Below are 18,891 nucleotides of genomic sequence, written 5' to 3'. Positions count from 1 at the left end.
CTCCAAACGTAGGTTTAATGGTTAGGTGTTAAATGAGGCCAGGGTTAAGACTGTCATGTTCTAATCTAACCATGTATTCTAGGGTTCTAGATCTGCCTTAATAACTTAATGTCTGAAATAAATTTTTGTTTCAGTAATTGTGCCATTTAGGGTATATAATCTCATGTATCCCATAAATACGTCAGATGAACCAGACACTGATTTTTCTGTTTGTATCAGATTTTCATTACAATAATTTGAATATTCAGCAAACCTCCTGTCTCTCTGAGAAAAGAATTTGCTGGAGGGTTTCTCAAAAATTATTTCACTATACAATAATGTACCTAGAACCTTAACATTCAACACGTAATAAAATTGTGATATTTAAAATAATGAGGCCCTGTTCCACCTACACACTTATTCAGTCAAGTACAAGTCAGTGCCCTCCTGCACACCCTGAGTATATTCCTCATCCTCCTCCAGCTCCGAGTCACACCCCCCAACCTGCCAGGCTAGGAATATTCCATCCACACACAACAGGGGTGGTCTCATTTTCAGGGCCTCCTCTTTGTTAATTAAATAGCACACAGGTTTGTGCTATATCCATGCTAGACTTTGCTGGAACTCCCAGATCTGCTGTGGACATTTTAGTTTTACTGTAAAGAACAGAACAAAATATAGTGACAAAAATCACACTGTATAAAATGCAACTAGAATATACACTGTTTTTTCACTCAATGGACATTGGACATGCAAGCAGTTTTAAGTATGTGAAACTGAAATTACAACCACACAAACACAGATGTGTACACACATCTCTAGCTCTGTAATGTTGTTATTCAATAGTCACTTGAAATGGACATTGCTGGCACAGAAAATGTTCCCAGTGGGTTGCTTTAAATGTCATACATTTATAATACTAGGATATGGTCTAAACCAGTGGTCACCAACCCTGTTTCTGGAGATCTACCTACCTGAGGACTTTAGCTCCAACCATAATTGTGCCCACCTGACCATCTAATCATTGCCTTAAGTTCTTGATCAACTTAAACAGATGTGTGAGATTTTGGTTGGAGATGAAACCCGAGGAAGGCAGATCTTAAAAAAGACAGTTGGCAACTACTGCTCTAAACATTGCATATATATATATATATATATATATATATATATATATATATATATATATATATTTGTATGCTGCTACGTTATCAGTCTCAGTGAATGTTGGCTGCTCATGGCACACATGAATTTTTTACACACCTCTGCTCACCCAAATCAGACTAGCATAATACATCTTAAATCTAGTGTTTGTCGATTTAAATAATAACTTTAAAGTATTAAAAGAATATTATATTGTTTGCTACATTGTATTGAAATGGTATTGAACTTGTGATACTTTGTGCAATACTACACCTATACTTAAGTGTCCTGTATTATTTGCTGATTCTGCCTGTATACAAATCCTTTTTTTTTAAATGCTGACATTCTGTCATTCAGTAGTTTTTCTGGTTCTCACAAAAGATTTAAAAATTCATCCTCAGCAGCTTTGTCATTGTCACTATACTCACTTGATTAGTGCTGCAGTTGAGATGCTGCGGTTCTTTCTCGGGAGCGACTTGTTCTACAGTGGGTTCTCCTGTCTTCTCATGAACACCTGAATCAAGTCCACATTTCTGTTGCCTCTTCACCTCACTTCTTACTGTGTCCACGGTATTCTCATTAGGAAAACGTTTTGTACAACTATTAGAATGTTTTAAGATTTTTCACTGTGCCATTATTTCATTTCAGTCAAAAATGATATGCAGTATAGTCACATCTACATGATTAAGCATGTGTACATGATTAACATTAGGTGTGGTGTGATATAACTGGACTGAAAAAGCTGAAGAAAGCTTTCAGTTAATTGTGTATAGAAATTAAATGCCTAGGTGCCTACCTTGATAACTTTAGGTGACTTTGAGCCACAATCCAGTACTGAGCCAGTTCTTCTCTGGATCATGGGAGGTGCCATATCACCCATCTGTTCCCTCCCTTTAAACAGACTTTTCAGCTGGTGCAGAAATGGGCATATAGATGAAATTATAAAATGCTGAGCATCATATTTATTTTGAGTGTACTATGTAAATCAAGTGAACCTTACAGAAATCACTTTAGGGTTCGCTTATTTAAGGCAGTTATTCTGTAAGTCTACATTATTTTTATTTCAAATGCCATGGTGTGAAGTGCAAAGCCAAACCCACAAAAAACTGTTTACACTGCCTACCCACCTGCTCAGTGATAAGTCTCCTCTGTTGGTCAGGATCTATGATATCAGACCTTACTGCTGTCTCTTTTCTCTTCATTAATGGTGATCGCCTCTCCCCTTTTCCCTAAGTAAAAAATAGTACTACTCAGCATAGATATAAGCTATATGGAGTTAAAGGCAGTGACTGGTTGGTGAACGGTTGGTGTTTGGATGTTGTCTAGGATGCCAGTACCTGCTGGGGAGGTTTTACACTATGCACTTTGAGCAGATCCTGTTCTTTTTCCTGCTTTAGTTGCTCAGTTGTCCTATTGCTCTCTGTTACCACAATGCAAATCATGATGTCAGTTTGCATATAAAGTCTGGCCTTGGTTTTGCTTTATAGCTAATGAAAACACAACAGGAGCAGTTACCTTCCAACAGGGAGTCTATGGGCTGAGAGTCATGTTGAGTGCTCATCTTCTGGATGGTTTTCAGATCTTTTAGTCCAGCAAGCTGCGTGAGGGGGGATGCAACAAGATAAAGATTAGTCCAGTCATGGTTTTTATTCAAATGGTCAGCACTTCAATTAGAAATAGTAGCCAATTGTAGGTTGCGTACCTCATCTTCAAGAGCCGTTATCTTGATTTGGGCCTCAGTTTTCTCTGTGTCTCTCTGTGTCATCAAATCCGTTAGGAAAAGATCTCTAGAGATGCACACCAACAATACATTCAGTGTAACAATATGGGTGTGATACAGCAGGGTTGTACTACACTCGATCTCCTCTCAGTCTCAAGTCCATTATCTTAATCTGGACTTGGTCTTAACTATGTAAAAACAAAGATGATGATTATATAGATTGGAAATATTTTATTACTTTTTACATGACATCCCTTTTTTAAAAAGGGAAATCAGCTTTGCTCTAGCTCTTCCTGCTGGTGCATCTTCACTGTACCTTAGTGCTGCAATGTCAGCATCTTTGTTTTTTATAATACACTTTGGACCATAAACCATAAAGAACTTTTCAGTGGGATCAAGAAACAGGAAACTTGATCTGGAATCTTCATCCTATATTATTGAGTCTTAGTGTCATCTTGACCTTGACTGGTAAAAATGGTTGTGTTTACTTGGTCACAGTTGCTATGGGATGTGGTTTTGTCTTGGGTTCAACTGAGAAGGTCTTGACTACTAGTTTCTGGTGACAGTTATATGTGTATCCACCTTTGTTTCAATTCCTGATCTCTCTTAGCCAGTTGTTGCTCCAGTCTCTGTACCTCGCTGTTCTGCTGAGTCACCTATAATCCCACAGAGGATGGTAAACCATAAAAAATTATTTTCACCTTCAGTACAACTTTTGCTTTTTCTCACCTGAATCTTATTCACCATTCCTTTTGTACATTTACATTTACCTCATTTGGCTTTTATTGAGAAAAGACACAGTTGAGCAGTTGAGAGTTACAGTGGCAGCTTGGTGGTGCTGGGATTTCAAGTCACAACCTTCCGATCAGTAGCCCAATGGCTTAACCACTAAGCTATCACTGCCCCTTCATCATTACTTAGCATTACAACAGCTAATCATTTTCACCTTTCCACGAGCAGACTGCAGCTCATGTTGCTGCTCCTCCAGCTCAGTGTCACGGTTCTTCAGCATCTCCCACACCTTCTGCAGTTCAGCCTTCAGCTGCACCAGCTCTCCATCCATCTCCTCCAGAGACACCTACAGCACCATCACAGTGATACATATCTTATACCATGCATGTATTACTGTTCTGTGACAAAAAAAAAACAAAAAACACAAGGACATACAGGGTTTCCCATAAGTCTCTGCTGCAGAGTTTGGCTTCTGTTCCTCTCCAGTTCCAGCTGTTGTCTGCAGGCATCAAGCTCCACCCGCTCCAAAGCCCCGGCTTCTTTCTGTAAGTGTATGCATCTCACTATTATTTTTACACCCTTACCTATAGGTATGCATATGAGAAAGCACTGGGTAGTTATTACAATTTTCAGTGTTGAATAGTTATGGTACATCATAACATGCAGTTAGACATACCTTAACTCTGGTCAGCTCTTTCTCATAGTGTGTCTTCTCTTCTAGCAATCTCTGGATCAGATTCCTTATAAGGCACATGTTTAGTGTCAGTAAACCTTCATGAATTCACACTGACCATATTTATAATGAAAACTACACAATGGTAAGCTTTCATTAAGATAATTTTCATCCAACAAAAAATGTTACAGGGTGGCACGGTGGCATGCAGCTGGCTGTGCTGCTGTCTCATCTGTGTGCATGGTGCCCTGTGATGGAGTAATGTCCCATCTGGTGCGTATTCCTGCCTTGCATTCAATGCCACCCTGACCAGGCTGGAGCGGTCATTGAAAATGAATAAATGAATGTGGCATGTGGGCAGCTATGGCTCAGGTGCTAGAGCGGGCTGTACACTAATCTTAGGGTTGGTGGTTCGATTCCCACATGACTCCACATGCCGAAGTGGCAAGTCACTGAACCCCAAATTGCTCCCGATGGCAAGCTAGCACCTAGCAGGGCAGCTCTGCTACCATTGGTGTGTGTGGGTGAATGAGAAACTATTTACCATTTACATGTCAAGCTAAATACTTTTTTTCAGACATGCTCGCATACTAACCGGCAGCTCATACGCATACACATACAGTGCCTTGCATACATATTCATCCCTTAAAGATTTTCACCTTTTGTAGTATTACAAACTAATGCTTCCTTACCTGCTCATCAACTTTTGAGTCAGGATTGTGCCATATTCTCTCCAGTTTTTAAATAATGGTTTTAATGCACCACAGGATGTTTAAAGTCAGACTTATTTTGATAGCTCTGTGGTCTTCATGTTGTTGTTTGTTTAGGTTTGGACATGCATATGTACACAGTCTCCTCATAGACCTTGCTAATTAAATTCTGAAATTATGACAAAAATAGAAACAGTAGATCTGCTTGATGTTTGCGCCCCATATTTTTGCTTTGGATAAAAAATATATATTTTCATGGGCACTTACTAGTGTGTGTATTCTAAGTTGTTTTTCATCACGTGAACAGAATGTGTAATTTTAAAGGCATTTTGAATGTTCTCTTTTCGCTTATGTAAAAATGGCAAATACTCCATGCACACACTTACTGCCTGTCTTTCATCTCTGACTCAAGTGTCTCCAGCTTGATTGCCATTTCTGCTGCCTCTTCCCTCGGCTGAGGACACACGTGAAAAAGAACGATATATAAAAACAAGAAAGTGACTTTTGATAGTAAACCCTGCAAATCTGCATATTTTCTATTAAGCAGATTACTGTCTTGGGAAACATAAAAAAAAATTTGGGACATGCGAGAAAATGTAGCCTGTCATCAAGTAAAAATATAAACAATTCAAAGTGGTGCATTCCATACTGCATCAGTCTCTTGCTGTTGCTTCTTGGTCTCTTCTAGTTGGGCCTGCGTAGCCTGCAATTCCATCGCAACATCCAGCCATCGCTCATTCCAATGAGCTGCCACTCTCTTTAGCTCCTCCTTCTCTTGCTCCATCTTCTCCTCCATGAGCTTCAGCTCTTGTTCTTTAAGCCCATATTCTGCCTCAACATTCTGTACTTTCTTTTCCAGGCCCTGGCAATGTGCCTCAAGTTCCTTCTTCTCATACTCCAACATTTCCTGTAATTCTCTACATACATGATATAGGTAGAGAATCCCAGTGTCAAAAACTACTATCAAGTCAGCTATAACTTTTTATTTGTAAAATAATTAAAGTCAGACCAAAACTCACCTGAGCTGGCAGCATCTCTCCCTCAGATCTCTTAGCTCTTTCTGATCTCCCTGGTCAAACACGTCCATCAGCTCCTCTTTCTCTCCAATCAGCTGCAAACGCTCAGTCTCCAGCGCAGCTATCTGATTGGTTTGGATCAGCTTTTCTGCTTCCAGTTCATGTAGATGCTGTAGAGTCTCCTGAAGCCTCTCTGTGGCTGTGGCCAAATCTGCTGACAGTTTCTCATTCGCCTGGACAAAACACAGATGCAGAGCTTATAAATATTTCCCGGAGCAAAAACATCTAACATACAGTAAAATACATCTTACTAAACAAAGAAACACATTTCAAAAATGATTAAGGAAGTAGGGGGTTTTCTTATATGCAGTTGTAATATAATATCTCATATAATATCTAATGAAATTTTGAAGACACCCAGGGATTGGTCATTTACAGTTACATAAATTTGTGATGTATTCCCACTGTATTAAATTTATTCCCACTGAACTGTATTATATAATAAACTATTATAATACAGTAATACACCATGTTGTTATACCAGTATTATACACTGTCACTGGAATGAGCAGGGTTTTTTCTGTATTGCATTGATAGGAAATTGATATATGAATACACCACTGTATGTATTTTTCTGTTTCTTTATTTTGTCTGTGTAATTTTCTGTTATGCTTCTAACTATGTCTGTGTGCTTGTTATTTTTTCTTCCAACTCGTGTCTACTTCATGGCAAACTAAAGTAAGATAGAAAAAACAACATTTTCCAGGCAGGAAGAGAGTAAGAAAGCTGATTTGTGGATAATAAATTGTAGTATATTCATGAGCTTAGAGCCACTTTATTGACTCATTAACAACTTTTGATTTAACAATTAACTACTGACTATTTGTGCTTTCAGCTAAGCTAGGAACCCTAATGTTCCCTCATTCTTTCCTCCATGGCCTTTGAAACAAAATCTAAAAAAAACCCTATGTTTGGAATTCCTGAACAAACCTCACAATTTACTAGCACAAATTTCATTGAGCTGCTCCACAATGTGTCACAGCCTGACACTCTAGCAGCATCAGCAGTGAGAGAATATGGTGTATGAAATCCTGACCTCTCTGACGGATTGCAGTTCCTCTTTCATTAATAAGGCACTCTGCTGTTGTTGGCTGGCCTGGCTCTTGGTCTGAGTCAGCTCGGAGTGGAGATCACACACCTGCTGAGTAAAGCCCTCTCTGCCCAGCTGGGATCTTTGCAGCTCTAGTTCCAAACTTTGCACTCTTTGGTACAGTTCAGCTTTCTCCTATATAGATAAAATAACAGGAAGGGAACATCTTTACTTTTCCAGTAATATTCTATCTATTGAAGATGATGTCCTGGATTGTAGTGAGTAGCACTGAATTATACAGTATATTCAAGCAGTAACATAATGTGTCTGAAAATTCTAGAAGCACCTGCACCAGGCGATCTTTCTCAGCTAAAGCGTTGGATAGCTTTGACTTCAGGTCCTCTATGTTGTCTTCCAATCGCAGTGTTTTGGTGGTAAGCAGTTCATTTTCCTGTGGAGGATTTTGGAGCACAGAGAGAAACATGTGTGAAACTGTGCATAATTCGTGGGAACTTGATGGCCCAATTTTATCCCTTATCACTTAAATCTCTCACCAGTTCCAGTTGGCCAAGGCGACTGCGGGTCTCGCTGAGCTGGTCCTGCAACTCACTCTGGATGGCCAAGGACATGCTAAACCTCTGCTTCAGCTCTTCCATCTGGCTCAATACCGTCTGCTGATCCTAAAATGCAACCCAAAGACAAAGGACAAAACAGCTGTCTGTTTAGTTGTATTTTAAGTTTACACTTAAATCGTAAATGTGATTGACCTCTTTATGGTTTCGGAGTTGTTTTAATGCATGGTCCTTTTCAGCCCCTATGCTTGCGGCTCTCTCCTCTGCCTCCCCAAGGGCTTCTTCGAGTTTCTTCATTTCCCTCTCAGCCTTTTTCTGTCCCCGTTAACACCAAAGTTTCAAAGTTTCACACAATTCAAATTAGAGAGCACATTAAAATGTTTTTATATGTGTTTATGTCAAATCAGCAGTTATTAATTATTAGTTTTTAATCAAATATCAATGGATCTCAATACACTTTCAGATATACATAACTGTAGGCTGATCTGTTATTCTATTTTTGTTCATTTCAGTGGCGCATGCAGTGTCTACCTCTCTTACAAATTCATCTTTTGTTACAGGCATGGTCTTGCCAAGGTGTGGCTTTGAATGTGATGCTGAGATTTGAGCAGTGCTCTCAAGGCTACATTTCATCTTCAAAATGTCCATCTCTAGCTGCAGCACCCTACACACACACACACACACACACACACACACACACACACACACACACTCAGATGAATAAAACTCAGATGTGGCTACTGCAGCAGATAACTTGTTTAATTCCTATGATGAGTCGTAGTTGTATTATGATCCACATATTCACTTGTCTTGCAGGTCTGTGCTGCGACAGCTCTCCTCAAAGCGACTTAACTCAGCTGCTTCTTTCTGCTCCTCAACAACACTCAGTGCCTTTGCCAGCTGCTGTGGGAGAAGCCATGGACAAATAAGTGGCCATAGAGTTGAAAGAAACACACTCGTCCTACCTATAGGAAATGAATACTTACTTTACACTTCTATCTAGGCTTTGACAAACTCTACCCACATAAACATGACCAACTTTAGGGTAAAACCTGTCTTTCAGTGTAACCGTAGGATTTACCATTAAAACCATATACTTTAGACCCAATTACATAAAAAGGAATAAAATTGATAAAATGTAATAGATAAAGAAACTTGAATGGACTTAATGTAATTACAACAATATTTGTTAAATCTCTGTAAAATGTATTCTTTCCATTCTTAAATAAAAATATTAATGTATAGGAAACATCAAAATGTCTACTATTAAACATATAGATGTAATTCAAAGTACTTTTTTCTGTTTTGAATGTGTTGAATCCTTTTAATGTAAACCTTATTTTAGTCTGAGAAAAGCCTGACCTTATGCTTAAGCTCCAGAAGCTGGGTAGTGCTCTGGCTGTGCTGAAGCTGGCTCTCCTTGGCTTTCAGCAGGTCTGTTTGTGTGTCCAGACGGCTGTGAACCTCCCGGAGCCTCTGGATGAGCTCGGTCCTCCTCATGCTGCTCTCTTCTAGGGCATTTCGTATCTCAAACTCAGAATGGGATCTGGGGGCCCCGTCTGGAGCACGACGTGAGGCAGATTGCCATCTTTGCCTGGCAGCTGTTTCACTGTGTTTCATCCCACACTGACCGCCAATGGAGCTAATACACACAAGATGATTTGTAACATAACATGGGTATGTGAATTATTCTTACAGCAAAAGGTAAGAAAAATACAATTGTGGTGAAAGTGATCAATTGGTCTGAAATCACAGAATAATTTTCTGACCTGGTGCTGATTTTGGAGCTGTGATCTGATTGAGACACACGTACACAACTCAAAGCTGAGGACTGAAAACAATAGGACTTATTGAGACTACCAAGACAACAATAAGTGAGTGTTAACAGAATGTAGAACTATTTTAGTAATTTATTTTATACTTTAGAACGTCAACACTTCAGAACCTCAACATGATATGTTATGTTAAATATGTTAATGTTACAAAGTTAATATTACAAATATGTTATTGTATATGCTACTGCATATATGTGATTGGATTTACACCAAAATATTGCTTAAATATCATAAAAATGATGACATAATACAATGACTCAAAACCTTAAAAGCACAGGAGTGTCAGACATAACCCTATAATTCCCAAATACAAAAAATAAAATAAATCTTGGGGTTATTTAGACATGGTTATGCAAATTACTGACTAATTTGTGGAATACTTTATACATAACAAACTATCCAATAGTTGATCTAGAAGTCTGGGTGTCCATTAAGCACTTACCCGAGATTTAAAGAGAGACTTTTCCCACAAGTTAAACTCAGACAGCAAAATGGGGTTTGAAGATCTGAAAGGGTTCCTGACTTCCTGAGAACTCAAATCAGAGTCCCATTCCCAGTCATTTCTGTTTGCCGTGAACCTGTCATCACTGATCCAGCTGGCCATATTCACAAATGACCTGTATGAAGGCAAGAACTACTGTGCTGGGTTGAAGGTTTACAGCCAGCTGTTTGAAGAGAGCTCGCTCTTGTTGTCACTGCCGGTGGAAATTGTGTTGCTTGTTTTTTTCCAGAACATCTCTGCCCTACCCTCAGCCAGTAATATTTCACACAGCCTGGAGAATTCTTACACCTGCCATGCACAGTAACAACACAAATGTAACACAATACTGTGTTTGTTTGTAGTTATGCTGCAAGCGGGGCAGCTATAAAGTATTATAAGGTACAACCTTTTAATAATAATAATGATAATTATAACAATAATAATGCCATTTTCACATCCTAAAAAAATATGAACAGGTTAATGTTTACCTTTGTAATCTTGCATGCAGTTGCTTTTCTGGTCTTCTCTTTTCTTCCTCTCTATCAATCAGTGGTTATGACTCTGCGCACTGTTTATTCTTCAAGCAGCCTGTTGAAGCTGTGGTTTTGATAGCAGGTCTCCCTGGTGACAGTCACGGTCACATACAGATCTCTGTGTGTGTGTGTGTGTGTGTGTGTGTGTGTGTGTGTGTGTGTGTGTGTGTGTGTGTGTGTGTGTGTGTGTGTGTGTGTGTGTGTGTGTGTGTGTGTGTGTGTGTGTGTGTGTGTGTGTGTGTGTGTGTGTGTGTGTGTTCAGCCTCCCTCCTCTATGAATGATCAGCTCACCAGATTGGCAGGCCACGTAAGTGTCAGCTCTGTGTCTCCAATCACTAAACACTCTCATGTGGGTTTTAAATTTAGTCAATTTAGTCAGACAATTTACATTCTAACGTGGTTAAGTTCCAAAACCAGTTTCATATGACATTTTGTTTTTTCCTCTTAGTATAGGAAAGTGAGAACCAGAATAAAACAATCTCTTTGATAGTCTAAGTGTGATTACACTCACAACCAAAAGGCAAGTAAAGGAAAGGTTATGCTGTAATAATTTCCACAGTGTACATTTAGATAACATACCTTCTAACAAAGTTCTATATTTGCAGTATGTTCCTACTTCAGGGTTCTCAAAAAATGAATGATGGGAGAGTTTGAGTAAAGCAGCTGCTGCACAGATTGTATCGTCCATATTTATTTTCTTTTTTTTAATACAAGTGCACTATTTATAATGGAAAAGGTACTACAACATTATAAAACTAACTTATCCAACACTGACTGGTAACTAATATATGTGATCATGGCAGTCGCAGAGCCAAAATGGACAGCAATTCAATGTAACACACAAAATGAACTAAAGCACAAAATAGTAAATTTACAAGAAAATCTTATACAATACTTACAGTTTATAATGTATTTTCAGACACACATACCAGGAGTGAAAAAAACCTTACAAAATAACTTCATATCTGCAGTACCACACTGTGCTGCTTTTCAGTCTGTAATTTTCCTCTCAAACTGAGACAGGTAACTCAAACATTTCATCACGTGTTGCGAACCTTGATTGTCCAGGTTTATAATATACAAATAGATAAACAATAATTAATGAATTAAAAAATAAATACATAAACACTAAACTAAATATTAGAAATATTTATCATAGCATAAAAGGAATAATGTTAAAGAGTGGGGGGCAGGGTGGCTTAGTGGTTAGCACATTTGCCTCGCAGGGTTGGGGGTTCAATTCCTACCTCCATCTTGATTGTGGAGAGTTTGCATGTTCTCCCCCTGCTTCGGGGGTTTCCTCCAGGTACTTCGGTTTCCTCCCCCAGTCCAAAGACATGTGCTGTAGGCTGATTGGCATTGCTAAATTGTCTGTAGTGTGTGAATGGGTGTGTGAGTGTGTGTGTGATTGTGCTCTGTGATGGGTTGGCATCCTGTCCAGGTTGTCCACTGCCTTGCGCCCCGAGTCTCCTGGGATAAGCTCCAGGGTCCCCCCACAACCCTGTGTACGATAAGCGCTACAGAAAACGGATGGATGGATGTTAAAAACTATTATGAGTCTTTTATTCCTTTATGGAGCATAGTGATCTAAACTTACTTGCATTTACTGCCTTGAAAATTTCATTTTACTATTAATATTTAATGAATCAGAAATGTTTTGTCTAGCCCTTACTTATTAATATGTAATATTATTTCCAATTTTCTATTCTCTGAAGTAGGTAGTCTCCAGTCTGTTTGTTATGTAATTACAACATATCAAAATGTCACATATCAAAAAGCTATTCAATTTCCAAAAACAGAATTTTATGTTAGTTTTTTTAAATTAAAATTAAAATTTTTAAACATAAATTTAACAATCCTACTCATCAATCATCAATCCAACTTCAAACGATGCAAATCCACCAAGTCAGTAGGTGGCGGTAAAGCACAATAAATTGGTGAACCAACTGCTGTATAGAAGAAGAAGGCGGTCATATTTGCGCATGCGTGCACAACATGCGTGTTGCAGTTGTTTTAGAGGACACTGATGGTTGAGATTATTTGTAGCCTGTAGTACACAAAATGGTGTTTAGGTGTTAGATGCCTTTGTGTTGAAGACTCACTGAGCTGTTTATCGATATGAACCGAGGACTGTTTATTTGTTTACGTGGCAAAGACGAGCTGAGAAAACCGCATCAGTTTGTTCGATACAGAAGCATTCGGCAGTATATGAAAAGTAAATCAGAAAATGAAATAAAGCGGTTTATTGAAGAAAACACTGAGATAGTCAAAGGCCAGAGTTTAACACCCGAGATCTCTTTAAGACTCTTTACAGTGAAATGTCGCTTCTGGACGGAGAGACCAGAGTTCTGGCCATTTCCTGATCCATTCTGGGCTATATACTGGCCTGGGGGGCAGGCACTGACCAGGTAACTGTACCGGGCTGTTTAAACACAATATTAAAATCTTATATAAACACTTTTTCTTACTTCCCAAACGTTAAGTTACAGCTTATGTCGCAGTGCTCTGATAGATGGCGTTGTGATAAGTATTCAGAACCTTGATTGTAAAATTTAATTTACAGTGTTTTATTGATTGTTGTTGTTTTTTTTTTTTTTAAAGGTATCTTCTAAATAATCCAGAGCTGTCAGTAGGTAGAAGAGTGCTGGATCTTGGATGTGGCTGTGGTGCATCTGCTATTGCTGCTAAACTCAGTGGGGCTGCTCATGTGGTGGCCAATGACATTGATCCAAGTAAGACATTTATGTTGGCAATTACAAAAAAATAAACAAATAAAAAAACAAGAAAGACATCTTTGAATATATAATCCTATCTAAATGTTAGGTTCCATATCACAAGTATTTTGTATAGCTGACACCTCGTTGTTGTTGTTTTTACAGTTGCTGCTATTGCCACAAAGATGAACTGTGAGCTGAATGGTTTAGAGCCCTTGCCTTGTGTGACTGAGAACCTGATCAGTTCAGAACCTGAGAACTGGGACCTCATCCTGTTGGGAGACATGTTCTATGATGAGACTCTTACAGACAGCTTACATAAGTGGCTCTACAAATGTGTTAAGCTTTACAGAACACAGATCTTTATTGGAGACCCAGGACGTGCTCAGTTTGAGAGTTGTGACATCAAGACACTGTTGTATGAACAGGCTCGGTTTGAGTTACCTGACTCAGTTCGAGAGGAAAATTATGGACTGACAAGTAGCACAGTGTGGTGCTACAGACCTGAATACTAAGATACTTTTTCTCCAGAAAAAAAAGTCTTTAAACACATAACTGACACTTCAAACTCATTTTAATAAGATGTACATTATTTATAGGACTTGGCAGGTTACTGTGAGAAAGCACTGTTAGGATTTTCACCCATGTCTAATATGAAAGAAAATTGATTCATGTTTTTTTTTTCCTGTAAGACCACTTGAGTTATTCTGAATGTTTCAAAAAGTTCAAACTGTCCACCTCAGAGTTCATTCAAGAAACTGGTTGAGTAAGAACCATCCATACATTTTCTGTACTGCTTATCCTGCACAGGATCATGGGGCCTGACTCAGGGGACATCACAGGGCACAATCGCACACCCATTCACACAGTACAGACACATCTGAAAGCTTGTCTTTGGACTTGAAGAGGAAATCAGAGTTCCCAGAGGAAACCCCTAAAGCATGGTGAGAACACACAGGGCAGAGGCGTGAATCAAACCCCTAACCCCGGAGGTGTGAGAAAAACGTGCTAACCACTAAGCCACCGTGTCCCCTCAAGTAAGAACTATTCATTCAAAGAGATTACTTTAATCCTTCTTCAGTTTGGAGAAGATGCAAGAACCTCCACTCTCCTGATCTCTTCCCTCTGTTTCTCTCTTCTTTTTTCCATGGCTTTTTCTTTTTTCTTCCAGAACAAATCATTTTGTATATTTTAAACTAAACCCATCATTGATCAATTGTGTTGAAGATTTTGTGCTATAGTAGATTTCAAAATCTTTTTTTCACTTGTTTGTATAGATAATATAAAGAAATGTATTTACTTAACATGATTTTTTTTTACTGTCAGATTACAACCATATTTTGGGTACAAGTTTTAACTGAAAACAATTCACTCTTTCACCCACCTTTTCATCTTCATCAATAATTTTATTAAGAAATAGACATTAAGAAGAATTAAGGTTCTTACATCCAAAAAGTGCTGTATAAAGTTATTGTAAAATAAGTTATACCAAAAAACCCATAGTGCATTACTAATATTTAGCACAGTCACATCACTGATATTCCATAAGCTATATACTCATTCACCTGTTTCACTTGTGCTATGGACAGTTTCAACAGCCCAGAACACAAACTGTAATCTTGTAGACTATGTGTGAGTTTAGCAGTGACACCTGTGTCTTGTTAAAGTAAAACCGATTTCAGCAAGTGTTTACTACGTGTTTGTGCACTGTAGATTTTTATATGCGTTAAGAGGTGTGTAGACGTACTGCATCAGCTCAAAGCCTACATTAGAGTAGACTCAGTACACACTCCAGGAGACCTGTTGAATCTTTTTAGGCCCGATAAGGTTATGAAGTGCCTCCCTGGATTTATCTAAAATACAAATCAAAGAAAGTTTTAAAACATATTTTAACCCTGTTGTGACCAGGAATCAGAAGGATATGTCATGTATATTATTTCATTCATACATGTATCAAACATGATATCACTGTTTTGTTCATAGAGAAATAATACTATAATAGACCTGTAATGAGGGGACAGCCATGAAAAAGGAATATTCGGATGTTGACACAGTTTGAAAGAACAGCAGCCACAGCCTGGTCTGTTAAGTTACGGCACCGTACCATCTGTAGCTCCTTTTTGAGAATAAGTACAAGATGAAGCAAGTTTGAGTAGAATGAAAGCATCAGTCTATTAGAGACATTTTTAGGGGTTAGGCCTGTCACAATAACTACTTTTGTTGGATGATACAATGGCAAGAAAAAGTATGTGAACCTTTTTGGAATTTCATGGTTTTCTGCATAAATTTGTCATAAAATGTGATCTGATCTTCATCCAAGTCAAGGGTATTGACAAATAATGTGCCTAAAATAATAACACAAAAAAAATTCACACACTCATTCAACATTCAAAATGGCAGTGGAAAAAGTACATGAACCCTTAGAATTAATAACTGGTTGACCCCCACTCAGCAGCAATAACCTCAACCAGGCGCTTCCTATAGCTGTGGATCAGACCTGCACATCGTTCAGGAGGAATTTTAGCCCATTCTTCCTGGCAGAACTGCTTTAGCTCGGTCATATTCTTTAGACGTTTCATGTGTATGGCTCTCTTCAAGTCATTCCATAGCATCTCTATTGGGTTGAGGTCTGGGTTCTGACTTGGCCCCTCCAAAAGGTGGATTTTGTTTTTCTGAAGCCATTCTGTTGTGAACTTGCTCCGGTGTTTTGGGTCGTTGTCCTGTTGCACCACCCAACTTCTACACAGTTTCAGCTGACATACAGATATTAGCTCAAATTATCCTGAAGAATTGTCTGATATACTTGGGAATTCATCTTCAGCTCAATGAGTGCAAGCTGGCCAGGCCCTGATGCAGCCTCCACCATACTTTACGGTTGGGATGATGTTTTCATGATGATATGTCGTGCCGTTTTTACGCCAGATGTAGTGCTGTGTGGTTTTTCCAAATAGTTCAATCATAGTTTCATCAGTCCACAAAACATTTTGCCAATACCGCTGTGGAGTGTCAGTGTGCTCTTTTGCAAACTTCAGGCGTGCGGCAATATTCTTTTTAGTAAGCAGTGGCTTCCTTCATGGTGTCCTGCCGTAGATACCCTGCCTGTTCAATGTTTTACGTATTGTAGACTCATGCACTGAGATGTTAGCCAGTTCCAATGATGCCTTCAAATCTTTGGCTGTCATTCGGGGTTGTTTCTTTACCTCACTGAAGAGTCTTCGTTGTGCTCTTGGTGTCATTTTGACTGGGAGCCCACTTCTTGGTTTAGTAGCAACAGTCCCAAAGTGTCTCCATTTATAGAATGTTTTTCTAACTGTAGACTGGTGAGAGTCTTTGAAATCACTTTGTACCCCTTGCCAGCTTTATGTAAATCAACAATTCTTGATCGTAGATCCTCTGAAAGCTCTTTTTGGTGAGGCATAGCTTGCATAAGCATGTGCTTCTTGTGCAGAGCAAACTCCAAAAGTTGGAGGGTTTTTATCCATCAAAGTAGCTGTAGTCCACCCCTCCAAACTCATTTTCTTAACAAGACTCCAGGTGTGCTAAAACCTGACTCTAATTAGCTTTTTTGAGGTCATTAACTCAAGGGTTCACATACTTTTTCCACAAGCACTAGAAGTTTTTTTTTTTTTTGGTTGTTCTCAATAAAGACATGAATGATCAGAATTTTTTTGGTGTTATTATTTTAGACACATTATATTTGTTAATACTCTTGACTTAGATGAAGATCAGATCACATTTTATGAGAAATTTAAGCAGAAAACCATGAAATTCCAAAAGGTTCACATACTTTTTCTTGCCACTGTATATTGTCCCAAAGGGCTTTGCAGTTTCTTTAGAAATTCCCATGGCATAAAACTTAAAGTAACAGCTTTGTTCCAAATTGCTGACTGTATGAGTATTATCAGAGCTGCTTTAAACATATTATGATCAATGAAATTTGAGAATTCAACAGTGTAGTGATATAATAAATACCAGGGAATACAAACATTACCTTCAAGCTCTGGCAGCACACTCCACTTGCAAGACCAATAACACCTTTGTCAGTGACCTGTCAGAAGCATGTCAAGTAATAAAATTACAGTTACACTAATATGTCTAGCAAAATCTAGCAAAATCACTGAAACTCAGCATTACAACAGAAGATACAAAGTGATTCTAACAATGTTTTGTGGACATTTACATTGTGTTCATAGGTACTGTCAATAAATAATGTTAAATACAGTTAACAGCTTTACTAATGTTTTTAATTGTAGAGTTAAATCATCTGGAAATGGCCGCAACAATCAAAAAAAAAAAAGAAATCCTGTATGGACTGGACTGTACTGGAATGTCTGTATGTTTACACACATTGCCTGTATGTTCTTGCGCTGATCTGCCAAGTTAAATTCCTCTGTACTTTGTAAATTTGGTGAATAAAGTCAATCTGATTCTCATTATGAATCAGAATCAAATTAATGTTGTCTAAGGTACTGAGAAGGTGGAAAATAAGGGTTCTGACCACCCACACTGCCTAGACTGTAGACGTATAGGATGTTCCAGCAAGAACAGACAGGATGTAGCTACTTTTCTATACCCTAGACCGCTGAATTACTGAGTGTGCATTGCTCTCCTCTTATCAATATTCATGCCTATGACCACACCACCAATATAAAAAGACACATACCATACAGCACAAATGTTAGCAACAACATAATACTAAAAAACATAGATACAAAAGAAATTAATGCCACAATTAAAACAAGTGTTCTCCTTTCACTTAGAGACTTACATAAAAAAAATGTAAAAAGTCATTTAATCTTTTTTATTATTATTAATCTATCCATAACAGTAGGTAAAAATGATCTTTTGTAAGTATTCTTTTTTTGCCCTGGGCATTACATAGCGTCTTCCGGAAGGCAGTAGAACAAACTGGTCTAACATGGGATGAGTAGTATCTTTTAGAATACACTCTGCTTTTTCAATATAAGTACAACTCATCTAGTTTGCTCTGTGGCCTGCCAATGATTTTGTTGGCTGTATTAAAAACTCTTGCCAGAGTGTTTTTCGGTTTACAGTTGAGGAGGTTGTGCCAAAGTGTTAAAATATAGGTCAGCACACTGTCAACCAGTGATTTGTAAGCAAGCTCCAGTATGCTCTGACTCACACCAAAACGGATCATTTTCTGTATTAGGAACATGCGATTGCATGCATTACTTACCTCTGTCCCACCAAAATCAATGCTGTACAGGCACCTGCAGTTAGCCCCTAGTTCGATCAGGGCCACATCACTGATTGCAGTGCATTCACTGAGGGAGATAACCTCTAGCCACTTACAGCTCCGTGCCAACGCTCGTACACCTGAGTCAGTTATAGCTGCACACCCAGTCAGGTCAACCACCTGAAGACCCACACATTGTGAGGCCAAGGCGTTCAGACCTAAAGCACATTATTATTATGATTATCCTAATGATGATAATAATCATAATCATCATCATTATAAGTAGTAGTAGTACAGGATGTCCCAAAAGTCTCCATACATAGGGGACTATGTTCAGTGTGCCAACACCACGTTGGTTGTGCCTTCATCAGAGAATGTTCATGGACGTCCACTTCTTAGTTGGTCCGCAACACTTTTAATCCTTTCGAATATGTTAATAAGTCTGTCATCGTGTGTGATGTGCTTGCCATTTTTCATGCTAAAGTCCATCTCAACCTTG

The 18,891-nt window shown here is 38.6% G+C and overlaps 3 protein-coding genes across 4 annotated transcripts in view; 1 reads left to right on the top strand and 2 right to left on the bottom strand.

The window, feature by feature from the left end:
• Positions 1–63: 63 nt before the first annotated feature.
• On the bottom strand, positions 64–10,539 carry LOC128617716 (golgin subfamily A member 4). 2 transcript variants are annotated; one of them, XM_053640893.1, is made up of 24 exons: positions 10,437–10,539; positions 9,910–10,257; positions 9,402–9,463; positions 8,995–9,274; positions 8,438–8,535; positions 8,164–8,296; positions 7,828–7,947; positions 7,615–7,740; positions 7,407–7,511; positions 7,067–7,255; positions 5,974–6,203; positions 5,604–5,871; positions 5,341–5,408; positions 4,248–4,311; positions 4,007–4,114; positions 3,786–3,917; positions 3,422–3,495; positions 2,822–2,906; positions 2,635–2,716; positions 2,457–2,539; positions 2,247–2,348; positions 1,916–2,029; positions 1,548–1,694; positions 64–635 (listed from the first exon to the last, which is right to left on the bottom strand). In XM_053640893.1, exons 2-24 carry the CDS (start codon positions 10,069–10,071, stop codon positions 633–635), a joined length of 2,835 nt encoding a protein of 944 aa, XP_053496868.1. In that variant the 5' UTR covers positions 10,072–10,257; positions 10,437–10,539; the 3' UTR covers positions 64–632. The 2 variants fall into 2 exon arrangements, with proteins under 2 accessions (XP_053496868.1, XP_053496869.1); XM_053640894.1 differs by having other exon boundaries at positions 8,438–8,532.
• Positions 10,540–12,561: 2,022 nt separating this feature from the next.
• etfbkmt (electron transfer flavoprotein subunit beta lysine methyltransferase) lies at positions 12,562–13,723 on the top strand. The gene is made up of 3 exons (XM_053640897.1): positions 12,562–12,889; positions 13,083–13,213; positions 13,361–13,723. Exons 1-3 carry the CDS (start codon positions 12,600–12,602, stop codon positions 13,708–13,710), a joined length of 771 nt encoding a protein of 256 aa, XP_053496872.1. The 5' UTR covers positions 12,562–12,599; the 3' UTR covers positions 13,711–13,723.
• Positions 13,724–14,580: 857 nt separating this feature from the next.
• Positions 14,581–18,891, bottom strand: part of amn1 (antagonist of mitotic exit network 1 homolog (S. cerevisiae)) — a 34,684-nt gene continuing 30,373 nt past the window's right edge. Inside the window, exons 7-10 of the mRNA XM_053640892.1 lie at positions 18,393–18,610; positions 17,187–17,243; positions 15,200–15,311; positions 14,581–15,048 (exon numbers count right to left, since the gene is read on the bottom strand). Of these exons, the coding sequence (XP_053496867.1) occupies positions 14,975–15,048; positions 15,200–15,311; positions 17,187–17,243; positions 18,393–18,610 (461 nt within the window). The 3' untranslated portion in view covers positions 14,581–14,974. The remainder of the gene's footprint in view (positions 15,049–15,199; positions 15,312–17,186; positions 17,244–18,392; positions 18,611–18,891) is intronic.

Source organism: Ictalurus furcatus, chromosome 14 (genome assembly GCF_023375685.1).
Source record: "Ictalurus furcatus strain D&B chromosome 14, Billie_1.0, whole genome shotgun sequence".
Lineage (NCBI taxonomy): Eukaryota > Metazoa > Chordata > Actinopteri > Siluriformes > Ictaluridae > Ictalurus > Ictalurus furcatus.
This window is presented reverse-complemented; position numbering and strand designations above follow the sequence as displayed.

Coding starts and splice junctions, on each gene's coding strand:
- etfbkmt (XM_053640897.1), top strand. CDS start 12,600: ATGAACCGAGGACTGTTTATTTGTTTACGTGGCAAAGACGAGCTGAGA. Junction 12,890..13,082: donor GGGGGGCAGGCACTGACCAG/GTAACTGTACCG, acceptor TTTTTTTTAAAG/GTATCTTCTAAATAATCCAG. Junction 13,214..13,360: donor GGCCAATGACATTGATCCAA/GTAAGACATTTA, acceptor TTGTTTTTACAG/TTGCTGCTATTGCCACAAAG.
- LOC128617716 (XM_053640893.1), bottom strand. CDS start 10,071: ATGGCCAGCTGGATCAGTGATGACAGGTTCACGGCAAACAGAAATGAC. Junction 9,275..9,401: donor AGCTCCAAAATCAGCACCAG/GTCAGAAAATTA, acceptor TGTGTGTATTAG/CTCCATTGGCGGTCAGTGTG. Junction 6,204..7,066: donor AACTGCAATCCGTCAGAGAG/GTCAGGATTTCA, acceptor TGTTTTGTCCAG/GCGAATGAGAAACTGTCAGC.